The sequence below is a fragment of the Pteropus alecto genome, unplaced genomic scaffold (genome assembly GCF_000325575.1).
Source record: "Pteropus alecto unplaced genomic scaffold, ASM32557v1 scaffold75, whole genome shotgun sequence".
Taxonomy (NCBI): Eukaryota; Metazoa; Chordata; class Mammalia; order Chiroptera; family Pteropodidae; genus Pteropus; species Pteropus alecto.
This window is the reverse complement of record NW_006440638.1, coordinates 27,332,341-27,348,090: the sequence shown is the minus strand read 5'-3', so window position 1 is coordinate 27,348,090 and position 15,750 is coordinate 27,332,341. Positions and strand designations below refer to the sequence as shown.

The window sequence follows — 15,750 nt, the reverse complement described above, 5'->3', positions numbered from 1 at the left end:
ATGGGTAAGAAGCAACTGCATTTGTAGAACAGAGGAAGCTACAACTAAAACAACACTGGTGGATAATATCACAGGAGAAGTGGTTTGTTTGCCTCTCGGGATTTGGAGGTACCAAGTACCACAGATGTACATGGCTAAATTCAGCATGATTGGTTGAAAGACTGTATACGGAATGGCAAAAACTCCAAATTTTCTTCTCCCATGCAGGATATGGAATGGTAATTTTCTAATGAAAATTTAAGGAATGGGTTCTGATATTGTGAAAATCCAAACAGCAGAAGATTGTGGGTAAGTGATGGTGAGTTAAACATGAGAATGGTAGGGGTGGGAGAAGTTAAAGTTACCATTAAGTATTAAAATTGTAAGACCATCTAGTAAATTTACGGAATTCTGGAAACCAAGGGTGTATTGCCCCAGAAAAATCTGAACCACCCAGGAAAAAGGTTTTAGATATTGACACAGAGAGATCCTTTAATGGCCAACTGGATGCCTGACCAGTCCACTGAAAGCCCTTTAAGTTGACATGTACATAGAACTTTTTAGTCTTACTCAAAAGGGAACTGCGAGAAAATATCTATAATTGTGGGAAATCTCCAATTAAAAAAAAAAAAAATCTAAGAGGGTAAAAGAAACCAGTGTGGAGCAGGGCAGAGAAAACATATCAAAAAGAACATCAACAACAACAACAACAAAATAAATTTAAATGAGAATTATATCTATAATCAACAACAAGATAAAACTAATGACAAGAAAAGCTCTTAGCTGCTAAAAAATATTAAAATTATGTTAGAAGAGATAAAGAAGAAAATGAAGAAAATGATCCAGAAAGCAAAACAACAATAAAAAGGTAGAACATAAACAGAAAAAAAATAAGTGTCTTGAAGAATGAATTCAGGAAAATGTACATCCAACTAATTACATTTCCAGAATAAATGTGGAGAGAAAACAGAGTGAAATGTTTCTAACAATATTTTTAATGAAGAAAAAAAACAAGAAATTTACAGTATGAGTTTCCAAATAAAAAAGGTTCACCCAGCAAAATAATGAGGAAAAATCAAGCACATCACAAAATTTAAGATTTTTAGAAGTAATGAGAATATTCTAAAAGCTTTTAAGGGAAAATCAGGATACATGCAGAAAAATAAGAAGCAGAGAAACAAAAAAGATGATGAATGATGGAGCAATGTCTCCCAAATTCTGAAGAAAAAAAATATTTTATAATCTAGAATTCTAATATTGAACACACAAAGAATTTCAATGCAAATAGAATTAGCATATATTCTCAGAGAGTCTTACAGATTTTGCCATCCAAAATTAGGGCCTCAGGCTCCCTGCAAGTTACTAGTCCTCTAACTTATTAGTCACCATAGCTGTTTGCTGTAAATCATTTCTGTGCCAGGCATGATGTATTTAAAAATAAATATGAGTCCAGATCTTAAATTCTCAACTACTAATTAAATGTGGAGGCAGAAAAGGAACATTTTTGGGCACAAAAGGCAAAAACGTTTTGCTTTAATTTACTGTTTATTAGAAAGTTATTAGAGGATGGTTCCAGCAAAATGAGGAAGTAAACCATGAATAAAAATGAAAGAGAGACAGAAAGAAAAAAATTATTAATATAGTAGAGACTAGTCTAGGATAAACCAGAAACATGGGGATTTCAGGAAGGTGGTGTCTAAGAAAAATGATGAAAGTCACAGATCGCTTTATATATGAAATATGATATAAACATTAATTTTTATTAAATGAAATTCTGGTAGAATAATGTTAGGAGAATAAGAGAGGTCTATGTGGGCCAAATTCTACTTAACATAAAAAATTAAAAGATAATATTTAAAATTAATAATTCAAAGAATACAGTATAGGTACATTATGCAAATAAGACCTAAAGAAATAGCTTAAAGAATTAAAACAGCTGTTCAAAGAAGACAGAACTAAAGAGTATGGAGGAATGGAGCAGGAGACCACTGTTTTGTATCAAAAGTATTTTACTCATATTTTGTTTTTTAAATTTATACATTTATTACTTTCATAAAAATAAAACATAATCAATTATTTATACTCTTGACCTAGAGGTACCACTTCTACTAATCTATCCAAAGGAAATGATAAAAAATGCTGTCGAAATTGTATGTTCATTACTAGAGACAACATGAATACAGAGCGATAGGGAACTGGTTAAAGAAATGACAGTACATCCAAAGGATGAATAGAGAGCATTTAAAAATACACTGGAGAGTAATTAAAAATACACTTAGTGTGGTTTCCACAAGATATTGTTAAAAAAGAAAAGTCAAATTTAAAAAAATGCGAAAGGTTATTCAATTCTTATATAATGAAAGCTGGACAAAAATTACCTGTATTTTCATATAGATGCAGGTAAAAATGAAGGGTCATATGAGAAAACAGAAAAATATGGGTACCAGAGACAGGGGTGGAGTGATGGAGGAAATGGAATTTTTTTAGTTAAATAAAGTGAATGATTATCTGTCTGTCTGTCTATCTATCTACCTATCTATCTATCTATCATCTATCAGAAAAAATATGGACACAATTTGTTGTTAACAATAACAATATAATGAGTTGGTGCCAATGAGTTTTAAAGAGAATGAAAATGCTGGGGGAAAACCAGGTAAGACAAATAAAGAAAGATGAAATTGACATAAATACAAAAAGTAGATGCTCGCCTTAATAAATTTATATAAAAATGTGGGTTTATGTTTTAAGATAAATATGACTAGACCATTTAAAAATATCTGTGGTACAAAAAGTGATATATAAAATTTAATGTGATCCCAATTCTGTTGGGGGAAAACTGATGTATGTTTAGAAAACTTTATTAGAAACACTAACCTAGTATTTTATCAGTGGTTAATCTCTGAGTGTCGGAATTGCAAGTTTTATAGATTTAAAATTATAGTTTATGATTATTTTCTCTAACCTTCAAGTTTTCTAGATAACCAGGGTGCCAAGTAAACATAAGAGTTCCTTTAATTAAAGAGCAACAGCAAAAACTTGCCCACATTTTCCAATGAATTTAAAATAGCCATGTGTTACTTCTAAAGTCAGAATAAAATGTTCCAGAAAAAGAATCCACCCTTGTCTAAAACCCAAATTATCTGTATCCATGACTGATTTAGCACCTATCTTAGCTTCAAAATCGAGATGTTAATGTCTTCTTACTGCTATTCTCTGACAAGTATTTGAAGTTAATGTACTAAGAAATCTCAAAAACTTCCATCTACACTAAATCTTCTGAAAACAGAAATAACATAACATTGTAGGTCATTAGTACTCTTCAGACATCTGTGTGTTTAAGACCATGTTTGGGAAGAAACATATATATGCACTTGACTTTTACTACTGTGCTGAAAACTATTACTGCTATCACTACTATGAAATAAAGTATGTAATATTCAACACATAAACAAGTCCCAACACAAAAAGAGTTAGCACAGCTATTGAAAAGATTATATACATTTTTACATCCCAAATTAAAATCTCACACTATCTGCAAATCAAGTGTATTAAAACTAACTAATCATCATAGCTATCTGCAGTAAAATCTTAATGTACTATGTGCAGTGTATTTAAAAATACACATGAAGCCACATCTTATCAATGTATCACATATTTTAAAAATGTGTAAAATAGGTATGAAAGGATTTACGAGATGATTAAGAAAGGCATCAGTAGAGGTGAAAAAAACTGGAGCAAAAAGACAAGGGTAATATTATGAAAATAAATTTTTTAAAAATAACTAAATCATAAAGTGTGGGGAGAAAATGCCCTAGGAAGAACAGAATCAGCTTTTGTAAGGAGAGATATAATACCTTTAAGGGATGATCAGAAAGAGCTTCACAGAGAAGGGCATGTTTGAAATAGACCTTGAAGAGCAGACACATTTTCAGCAGATAGAGAAGGGGAAAAGAGACATCATGCGCAGAGGCCATGATAGTGGAGCAATTAGGACATGTTGGAATACCAGAATCATGGATTTTGGGTGGAAAATTTGGTGAATGGAGGTGAGATTTAAATGTTGAAATAGGACCACATTTAAGGCATTGTAAGGTTCAGAGAAGCAAGTTTGTATTTAAATTATTAAATAGTGGGCATTTGACTAGGCATTTTATTCATTCATTGAATGCTATTTATTGAGCATCTATTATGTATTGAGCACTGTGATAGGGACTCAGAATACAAAAGAAGTCAAAGGAGACATCATCTCTGCCCTAATGATGCTTATATATTAGTGAAGAATATGAACACTACTTAAATAATCAAATGATGTAAAATAATATCAGTGACATAAAATATGAAGAACTTGACAAAGGTGCATTGTTCAGAGAACTCTTCTCTTAGCAACAGTAGAGATGGCATTAAAGTAATAAAGTGTGTTCGGGGGGTGGAGGGGCGTGGAATGTTTCAGGCAGATGAAAGATAACATACAGAGACCTGGGAAGGAGGAAACACAAATGGCCCTGGTGCCTGCAGTGCATAAAACATGAAGGAGCATGGAGTGAAATAAGACTAGAAGTAGGACAAAGCTGGATCACCATAAGAAGAGCTCAAAATTCTTTTTATTGTATCAATGGGATAACTGAAGCTTCAAGAAGGTGAGAAGCAGGAAGCAGGAAGGGGGTGGGAGCCTGCCCATGATGAGACAGTGCTCATTTAAGTAGCATAAAAACTTCAGGTATCCCAACTTCAAGTTTAACATTCTTTTTATTTAACAGTCTTGCCACCATGATCAGAACTTAATATTGGCAAGATGGATGGATTCAGAAGCAGTATCTAGGATACACATGGTAGGAAGAGACACAGGCCTGGGAGGCTGGTGAGGATGGCAATGCAATAATCCAAACAGAATGTAATAATGGCTTGGGCCCTTAAACTTTACCCTTCATTAAAGACATTTACCTTCAAATTAAATGACATATTATTTTAAACAATAAGACAAATAAAGATTTAATAAAAACTGACACAACTCTTTCACATCAATGGAAATGTAACCTGGCAAAACTTTTTTGTAAGACTATACACACACACACACACACACACACACACACACATATTTTAAGATGGGATATGTTTTTGTCCTGTAAACTTCTTTTCTAAGAAGTTATACTATAAATACTTATAAGATTAACATAAAATAGTATATTTGTAAACTATTGTATATTTGTATTATATACTCATATGTTATATGTTAATATCATTTATGTATATATTTATATTTGTGCACACAAATTTGTAAAAAAAATTATTACAGCATTATTTATAATTGCAAAAATTTGTAATCAAACTTAAATGTCAATTAATAAGGAAGTAGATAAATTATAATACAGATATAAAATGAAATTTTGCATAGCTATTAAAAAGAGTGAATGGATCTACAGGTACTGACATTCAGGGACCTCCATGATAAAATGGTACGTAACAGCTAGCAGAGAGCAGAATAAGCTGTACACACAACATGTGACCATTTGTGTTAAAATAATAGACTGTCTCTAGAAATATATAAGAAACTGGTAATTAGAAGTTGCATCTGGAGAGAACTTGTTAGCTAAAGAAAAAAATGGATGGAACTTTTTTACCTAGATCTTTTGTATAGTTTCCAAGGTTTTAATCAGGTATAATCCTATTTATTCTAAAATAAATAAGTAAAGATTCTGAACCAGAGTGGTATTGGTCAGAAAAGAAAGCACGGGATATTTTTGTTCTAGAAACATTTTAAAGGTTAGCTTTACATGACTTGGCCAAGAATGCAACACATGAGGAAAAAGGGAAAGTCAAGATTACAATCAAATTTTTACTCCAAGTTGTCATCAGGGTAAAGAAAGAGAGAGGAAAAAGTAGGTTAGAGAATGTTAAGGTTTGACAAGCATGGTTTTGAACATATTGAGTCTAAAGCAGGAGCAATAAGCTAGAATTATGACATTTTTCTTTTACATTAAGAAGAATCATTCTTTAGATAAAAGTCTGTTACATTTGGATATATTTTTAATAAAAGAAACTAAAAGGTCTAGTGGTTTTCTCTTTTTATAAGTAATTGAATACATTACTTTGTTAATAGGTGGGAAATACATGACAGCAATACACTGCTGCTTCCATGGTTCACTGTAATTACATGTGGGGTAGAAAGTATGTTCAGACTTAGCTAATATGTGATTACAGATGTGATTCTTTGCTATCTTTTCTCCTTTCTCTGCAAGTAGCCTGATCTTTCTGTCTCCTAAAGTTGCAACATGCATATTAATGAATTTCACCACATGTCCTTACTTTATATCTTCATCGTTGGCAAAAATCACAATGGCTCTGGAGTTAGGGGTGTCCAGGAGCTGTTTGATAATTCTATCAAAGTCAATCGTCCTGTCTTTGCGCTCTTGGGGGATTCTCACAGACTGAGCAATGCAGATCCCGCCTGTTTAAGAAAAGAAAAGCAGGATGTCAATAAAGTTTCTGCAAAGATACCAAAGGAACCAGGGAAAGTAACTGGGGAGGAGGAGATTTTGAATTCTGAGTACGCAGCACTTCCTTGGTGATATTGCTAAATGAAGAAGGCTTAAGACATACTGAGTCCTGAGCTCTTGTTCATAGTTGGTGCACCTTCCATGGTATTGCAGTCTCATTCTCTTTGCAATGCACTTGTAAATGGCTAATTATGCCCAGGGATACCAATGATATTGATTCTTAGGAGGTAGGTTTAGGTAGACAAAGTGAGTGGGAGATTTTTAAGATGTAGTACAATACGCTACAATAAAGCAACAATAAATAATAATAATAATTAATAATAATAATAATAAAAACAGATAAAGCTTATTATATTTATCTCTGTGATTTTTATAGTTTTGCATTCCCAGGATTTTCTTTCTTTTCATAACTATCCCAACTTTTAAAGTTTGGAGTCAATGAAATAAATTTAAAGATAAAACAATGACAATACCACCAATAACAACTATTATAAATCATAAGAACACATTTTATTGACCATTTACCATGTATCCAAGCCATAATTGTTTTCTGTATACTATTTCATTTTTAAAATCTTATAAAATCATTACTATTCTCCATTTTTATGATGGAAGAGAAGAGGATTGAGTAGAAAAATAGATTGATTTACTCCAGACATCTCAGAGCTATTATGATATTGACATTATGAATTTCAAGACAGAGAAATATGCAACAGTTTACTAAGCAACTGACACACTCTCATAGCTCCACCTCTTGCTTAATAATAGCTCCTGAAGCTAGCATTCTAAATCACCCATGGTTGAAAAGGAAGTATCAAGGGAAATTTAAAAAATATTTCTAACTAAATAAAAATGAAAGTGAAATACATTAAAATATGCATAGATAATAGCTGAAATGCTGTTTATAGGGAAATACATATCATTAAATGCTTATATTAGAAGAAAAGAAATCCAAAATCAGCAATTTAAGCTTCTTAAGAGAAAGAGAATACTATAAACAACTTTATGCTAATAAATTCAACAACATAAATAAAATGGACGAATTTCTTGAAAGACACAAACACCAAAACTGAATAAAGAATAGATAGCCTAAATAGTCCTGTATATATATTAAAAATACCAAATTTACAGTTAAAAATCTTTCATAAATGAAATATCCAAGCTCAGATGTTTTCACTAATGAATTCTACCAAACTAGTAATGAAGACGTAAAATATAATCTCCATAATCTCTTCCAGAAAATAGAGGCAAGAAAATAACTTATTTCATAAAGTCAGTATAACCCTAATACCTAAATCAAAGATATTACAAAAAAATGAAAAATAAAGACAAATAGCATTTATGACCATACTTGAAAAAATCTTTACAAAAAATATTACCAAAACAAATCCAGCAATACATAAAAAAAGATAATACATTTTATCCAAGGAATACAAAGAATGCAAGGATGATTCATTATTTTATCCAAGGAGTGCGAGGCTGATTCATTATTTGAAAATTAATCATAAAGTACATGTTATAAGACTAAATCAGAAAACTCACATGATCATCTTCAATAGATGCAGAAAAAGCACTTAACAAAATTCAATATATATTCATAATGAAAACTGTAAACTTAGATTAGAGAGAACATCCTTCGCCTAATAATAAGCATCTACAAAAAGCCTACAAGCATCATACTTAATAGTAAGACACCAAGAGGAAATATTGTCCTATTTTTTTTTACCACTCCTATTCAACATTGTACTGGATATATTTGTCAGAGGAATGAGGAAAGAAAAAGAAATGAAAGGCATACAGCCTGGAAAGAAAAAAATAAAAGTGTCCCTATTTGCAAATGACAGTGCTGTCTATATAGATGTACTCCACCAAACAAAACAAAACAAAATAAAACAAAAAAAAAACCCCAAACCACCCCAAATCTCCTAAAACTTAAAAGTGAGTTAAGTAAGTTTGTGGGATATAAATTCAAAATACAAAAGTCAATCATATACCTGTATGTCAGCAATGAATAATCAGAATTTTAAACGGAAAACAATGTCATTAACAATATTGCCAAAAATGTAGTGCTTCCGTACAAATCTAACAAACTATGTATAGAACCTATATGCTGAAAACTATAAAACGTGGGTAAAATTTAAAAGATTTGAATAAATTCTCCCCAATTTTATTGATAGATTCAATGCAATTGCAATCGAAATCTCCACGCATTTTTTTTTAAAAAAATGTATCAACAGCTAATTCAAACATTTATACAGAAAGACAAAGGAACATGAATAAAAACAAACAAACAAACAAACAAACAAACAAACAAAAAACCTCTGATAAAGAACAAACTAGAACTCACACTACTCAAGTTCAAGACTTACTATGTAGTCAAGACAGTATGAGATAGGTAAAATAGATAGGTGCTTAGATCAATGGAACAGAAAAGAGGTTCAGAAATTGACTGATACAAATGTAGTCAACTAATTGTTGGCAAAGATACAAAGATAATCAATGGAGAAAGGATAGTCTTTTCAACAAATAATGCTGAAACAATTGGATATCTATATGCAGAAACAATGAATCTTGACATATACCTCATACTGTATACAAAAATTAACTCTAAATTAATGATAAACTTAAGTATAAAATGTGAAACTAGGCAACTTTTAGAAGAAAATTAGTAATCTGTATAACTTTAGGTTCGAATATGAGTTTGTGATATAACAACAAAAATCACAATTCATAAATAAAAAAATGATAAATCAGATTTTATAAAAATTAAAAACTTCTATTCTATGAAAGATAGTATTAAGAAAATGAAAGCCAGAGACTGGGAAAAGTCTTTTAGCTAATGAAGAACTTGTATATATAGAAACACTTAAAATCAGCAACAAAAAGTAAACATTAAAATTGGCAAAACATCGAAACAGACATTTATAAAAATGATATAGAGATGGCGAATAAGCACATGAAAAGATGATTAACATCAGTCATTGGGGAAATGCTCATTAAAATCACAATGATATATCACGACATGCCTATTAAAAAAGCTTTTCAAAAAAGCTAACAATACCAAATGCTGGAGGAGATGCAGAGCAATAGGAATGTTTGCTCATGGCTCATGGGAATGTATGATGGTCTAGCCACTATGGAAAACACTTTAGTATTCCCGAAATATTAAATATAGAATTAAAATATCAAGAGGATGTCCCAATCCTAGATTTTTATCCATGTGAATTGAAAACTTATGTTCACAAAAAATGTATGCATAAATGTTTATAGCAACTTTATTTACAATTGCTAAAACTGGAAACAGTGAAGACATCTGTCAACAGGTGAGTGGGTAAACAAACTGTGGTATATCCACACAATACTCCTCAGCAACAAAGAGCAACTGCTGATTCGTGGAAGAGTGTGAATGTTCATGGAAGAACATGAATAACTCTTAAATATATTTTTTAAGTGAAAGAAGCCAAACCCAAAAGACTATGTGTTGCAGAATTCTATTCATATGACATTTTAGAAAAAGCAAAACTGTAGGTGTAAAAAATAGATCTGTGGATGCTAGGAGTTGAGAGAGAAAGGAGTTATTGACTGAAAGGGACTGCACAAGGGAATTTGGGGGTGATGGAAGTGTTCTGGTTGGTACTGTGCTGTCAATACACGACTCCATACACTTGTCAAATCTTATGAACAACATACCATAAAAATTCAACTTTACTGCCTGCAAATTTCAAAAAATCAAGCAGAATATCAAGGGATTCTAGAATGGAATGTACACTGTGCCAAATGAAATCTAACTGTATTAGAAATGTATGAGGAAATTTCGCTGAAGGAGATGAGTAGAAAAAAAGTTGACCTAAATAACTTTGAAACAGCATTTGACTGGAAATTCAAAGGCTAAAGACATAAAACAGTATTCTTATTTTTAAATTTTTTACAAGGATATGAGTTAGAAATCATGGAACTGTTTTCCATACTGGAGTTGAACAAAACGGTAAGTAAGCTGTAGAAAATAGGAGCCAGGTTTCTCACTGTTAGAGAAATAATTTATACATAAGCAAAAGTGTAAAGCTAGCATGAACCATGTGGTGCTAGACAGAGTCAGAAGAATCAGTGAAAACTCAGGAGAGAGAGAGAGGGAGAGAGAGAGAGAGAGAGAGAGAGAGAGCTTTATGATATCGGGGCGGGTAGTGGGTGTTACTGCGTGTGTGTGTGTGTGAGAGAGAGAGAGAGAGGAAGAGAGGGAGAGGGACAGAGAGAGAGAGAGAGAGAGAGAGAGAGAGAGAGAGAGAGAGAGAGTTGTTTCCATACGCAGATTGGTATATATATGTATACTTCCTAACACTATCCACTGATAGAGCCTGGAAGCAATGATACCCCATAGCAACCAACACACCTAGTGCCCAGATGTTGCTTTTGAAATAGTATGTTTCAACAAAAAGAACCAGGTTTCTGTAGAGAAATGGCTGACTCTAAGGCGGGGGTAGAGCACATACAAGATGAGCCTGAAGTGTCAGGAAGAAGTACACAAAGGAAAAAAAAAATATGGAGCATGCCAAAAGGGCACAGGAACCACCTGAAAGAGCATACAACAAACAAAGCTAGAACAATATGAACAACAAATTAAATAATTATGGTACTGAGTGATTATCCAAATACAACACACACTTAAGAACCATATTGATACAAATAAGTGACTAAATAAATAAGGAATGAAATTTCCTTAAAGAACAATTCTAAATAACCGTAGAAGGAATGAGAGAAATGGAATATTACCATTAGAACACTATAGTAATAACTGCTGCATGTAAGATCCACTGATGAATGCTAAAATTAGTGTGGGAAACTATAAGGAAAACACTGAACATTTATATAGCTTAAAAGCATCTCCCGCCAGATATTTATTACTTATTCTCATGGTTTTAACAAGTGCCTACAACTTCTTTGATACTCTTTTTTTTCAAGAGCTGGAGATTAATTCACCTATCCTATGTGTAGGCTGGACTTAGTGACTTGCTTCTAAAGAATATATATATTTTTAAAGAGTAACTTAATAATGGAGAATCTGGCAGACAGTACTTTACTGGATCACTAAGTTAACATCACTACTGGGAAGTCATGCTGATTGCATGAGCCCCTTAGTATGATGTGACGATAAGGGCACCTCATTTGTGTTTTATTCTTCCCCCAAATCCATAACCTTCATTTAACATGAGAAAATATCAGAAAAATCCAAATTGAGAAACATTCTACAAAATATCTCACTTGTGCTCCTCAAAACGGTCAAGGCCATGAAATAAGATAAAAGAGTGAGAAACTGAAAACTGAATTAGATGCTAGAACAGAAAAGGGATGTTCGCATAAAAACTGGTGAAATCTGAATAAATTCTGTAGTTAATAGTATTTTTCCATTAATTTCTCACTTGATAAATGTACACTGGTAATTTAAGGTATTAACATTTAGGGTAACTGGAAGAGGAGTATATGAGAATTCTATCTTTGCAACTTTTTTGTGAATGTAAATTATTTAAAAATACAAGTTTACAATTATGTCTACATATAGATGTATACATCTATCTACCAACCTATCTACCTACCTGTCTAGGTTTTACCTCTAATGGATACTTATTTAGTAAGTAGTAGAGCAGGTCTAGGAATCTAAATTTTTAATATGAGCTTTAGGTCATTTCTTATCATGCATTAGTTCACCTGCAGGACTTGTTAAAATACCTATTTCGGGCCCCACCCCTAGAGATTTTCATTCAATGGGTTTGGGTAAAGCTTCTAAATTTGCATTTCTAACAAGTTCTCAGGTGATACTAAAGCTGTGGTTTGGAGAACCAGGTCCTGAGACCACTGCTCTAGGACACTGTTGCAGGTGTCCAGGGGAGCAGATTTTGAGAAACATTTTCCTTGGCTCTCCAAACTGGTCGTAGCCAGCTCAGGTAAAACGAAGATTCACATTTGCATATTCTAGCCAAACTTTCTTAGGAAACTTTTTAGGATACATCATTATGCTTTATTATAAGGTTTATGATGATGCAGTTAGAGAGAAAGAGAGAGAGAGAACAACAGGAAAAATACCCCTGAGTAATGGCTACTACTGTCTCAGTTTGGGAAACATCACAGAATACGGAAAGATGAAACCATCTGCAAACTGTCCTGGGCCTGCTAGGGAGAAGAAATGGTTATTTTACCTTTTGGGCAGAAGAAGAGGAATAATTCTGGATAGAAACTCAACTTCCCATCAGGATTCAGTTACAGTTGAGTAGTGAAAAGAATTAGAGCAACTACATTTGGTGATGTGATTACTGGAGGGGCAGTCTGCACTAGCAGGTTTAGGGCTTACCCAGCATGTACTTGGGGAACCAATGCATGGAGTTTTGTGATTGCTGAATTGAGAAGCTCATCCCCTATTATAAATAACTGCCCACAGGTGAGTGAAATCAAACAACTCAATAGAAGAGAGAAATTTCCTATTAACATAGTAACGGGAATGAACGTGTTCATAAAACTAAAATGTAAAAAAGACAGAAGATTGGAAAACAAAGGATGAGAAATAAATATGCTGTTTTGATCTTTTGATCTTGGAAAGCTTAAGTGGTACCTGCTGGAAAGATAAGTTACTTTGTTTCCTTCAGATCCAAAAGTGCATGTAGCAGGTTTAAACATTTATGTATGTTGTACACAGATGACTTCAACTCAAGCATTTGATTCACACCAAGCATTTCATAAAAGAAATGCATCCTTTTGAGAAGATAATACAGGTCTTGTTTTTCCTCCAGCATGGAATGGAGTAATCCATACACAAGCACACACGACATCTGGTGTACAGATAGATAATGGTGGTAACTCAGCACACTACATTCTCCTCTGACATGGAAACATATTTTCATCCCAGGCTGCTGTCCTATTGAATGAAAACTTTCTCTTGATGGTTCGTGTTCCAGCTTAGTCTCTCACAGTGGATTCAGTTTGCCTCCTGTTACATCTCTGATGTTACTTAGTCACCACAATATATGCATAACCTACACTGAGAAAATATCAGTTCAACATCAAGAGCTTAAGAATATAACTTTTGAGGGGCATTTCATTTGCATATAAAAACTAAATGGAGTTTGGATGTGCTGGATAGCATTGCAATTGCCAAATTAATTCACACTTCTGTGGGGAGCAAAGATGTAGAAAAAATTGAACAGTATCATCATAAATGTTGCAAATGAAGAGGCATGTTACAGACAGGATAACTTCATTTATGACATGTCAGCTTTGACTAAGAAAGCCCACTGTCAGTGGCTTGAGCTGATACAAGACACTGAGGTAATGAAAAGAATTTCTGAGTCCAAGAAATCAATTTGCTCCTCAATTTGGAGCTGAAAACTGGTCAGCTTTCTGCCTGCCTGTGGTAGGTAGCAATCTGTAACAGCAAGAAGAACCTCGGGAGCCAGACCACAGATTGTTTCTTTTTAAAATACTTTTCTCTCTCAAATGATTATGGATTCTTTTCCATGTAATAAGCAGAAGCAATAGGAAACCATTTAAAGTTTACAACTCAATTCTCTCAGAGCTTATACACGATGCAATTCTCTTGATGATTTGGTCTATTATTTAGATAAGTCAATTCAGTTTAGCAAACATTTATTGAGACTCTATTATGTGAACTGCTCTCTAGAATATTTTTTTTTACAGAATAATATATAAAAGCAGTAGAAGGAGCTTTAGAAATAAACTCATTCAATTCTCCATTACGAATGGGGGAACTGAGGCCCAAAAAGTTTAACAGTGATGACACTAATAGCACTAGAATTGGCAATCACTGAGTTCTATGTGTCAGATACCATTCTAAGTGCTTTATATCATTGACATATTCTGTAGTCATACAACTCTCTGACACTATGACCTAGGTTTCCAAACATTCACATTGAACAAGAGGGGAGAAGGCATTCTGAAGTAACTCATCCCAAATCACAAATTTAATGACAAAGGAGTACTAAGATTTTTATTTTTCTATTCTTCATGCTAAATAAGACAGCACTCCTGCCTTTATAAACTTTACAAATTGAGAGGAGCGTAGGACAAATGCTGTACAAACAAATAACGATGGATTTAACACATCTTGTTAGAGGAATCATCAAAGGCTTTATGAAAGAAATTCAGTCTCAAATGGGTCATTTCACATCTGTGGGGGGTGCTAGTGGAAGGATACTTAATGGAGAGGAGAGATTAGTCAAACCGGAAAGGTCATTTTCAATAAGATTGTCTAATCCTTTAAACCCCCTTCTTTCTTTGATGATATATTCCTGGTTTTGCTAAGAGTGGTAAGGTATCAAGTCCCAATCAATAGCCTATCACTGATCACAGTCAAAGGAGTTAATTCTGTACTATACATAGAGAATCCTAAAGATTTCACTGAAAAACTGTTAGAACTGATTAATGAGTTCAGTAAAGTAGCAGGATACAAAATTAATATTTAGAAGCCAATTGTATTTTTATACACCAATGATTAACTTTCAGAAAGAGATATTAAGAAAACAATCCCATTTACAATTGCATCAAAAACAATAAAGTTCCTAGGAATTAAATTAACCAAGGAGGTAAAAGACCTATTCTCGGAAAATTTTGTCATTTAAAAAAGAAATAGAAAAAGATACAAATAAATGGAAGCATATACTATATTCATGGATAGGAAGAATCAACATCATTAAAACAGCCATACTACCCAAAGCAATATATAGATTAAATGCAATCACTATCAAAATACCAATGACATTTTTCAGAGAGCTAGAACAAATAATCCTATAACTTATATGGAACCATAATAGACCCCAAAAAGCCATGCAATCTTGAGAAAGAAGAAAAAATTGGAAGTATTACACTACCTGATATCAAACTATATTACAAGGCTACAGTAATCAAAACACCATGGTACTGACATAAAAACAAATACATTGATCAATGGAACAGAATAGAGAGCCCAGAAATAAATCCACACCTATACGCTTATTTAATATATGGCAAAGGAGGCAAGAATATACAATGGGGTAAAGACAGTCTCTTCAATAAATGTTGTTGAGGAATTGGACAAATACATGCAAAAAAATGAAACCGGACCACCTTCTTACACCATATACAAGAATAGACTTAAAATGAATTAAACACTTAAATGTAAAACCTGAAACCATAAGACTTCTAGAAGAAAACATAGAAAGTAATCTCTTTGACTTTGCTACTAGTAATTTCTTTTTGGACATATCTCCTCAGGCAAGGGGAATAAAAGAAAAAATGA

General features: G+C 32.9%; 1 protein-coding gene across 4 annotated transcripts in view; it reads right to left on the bottom strand.

The window, feature by feature from the left end:
* The window catches only part of GRM7 (glutamate metabotropic receptor 7), a 769,756-nt gene that overhangs the window by 367,717 nt on the left and 386,289 nt on the right, over window positions 1-15,750 (bottom strand). For all 4 annotated transcript variants that reach the window (XM_006917568.1, XM_006917569.1, XM_025050835.1 and 1 more), the window contains one exon: window positions 6,283-6,424. In XM_006917568.1, the coding sequence (XP_006917630.1) occupies window positions 6,283-6,424 (142 nt within the window). The remainder of the gene's footprint in view (window positions 1-6,282; window positions 6,425-15,750) is intronic.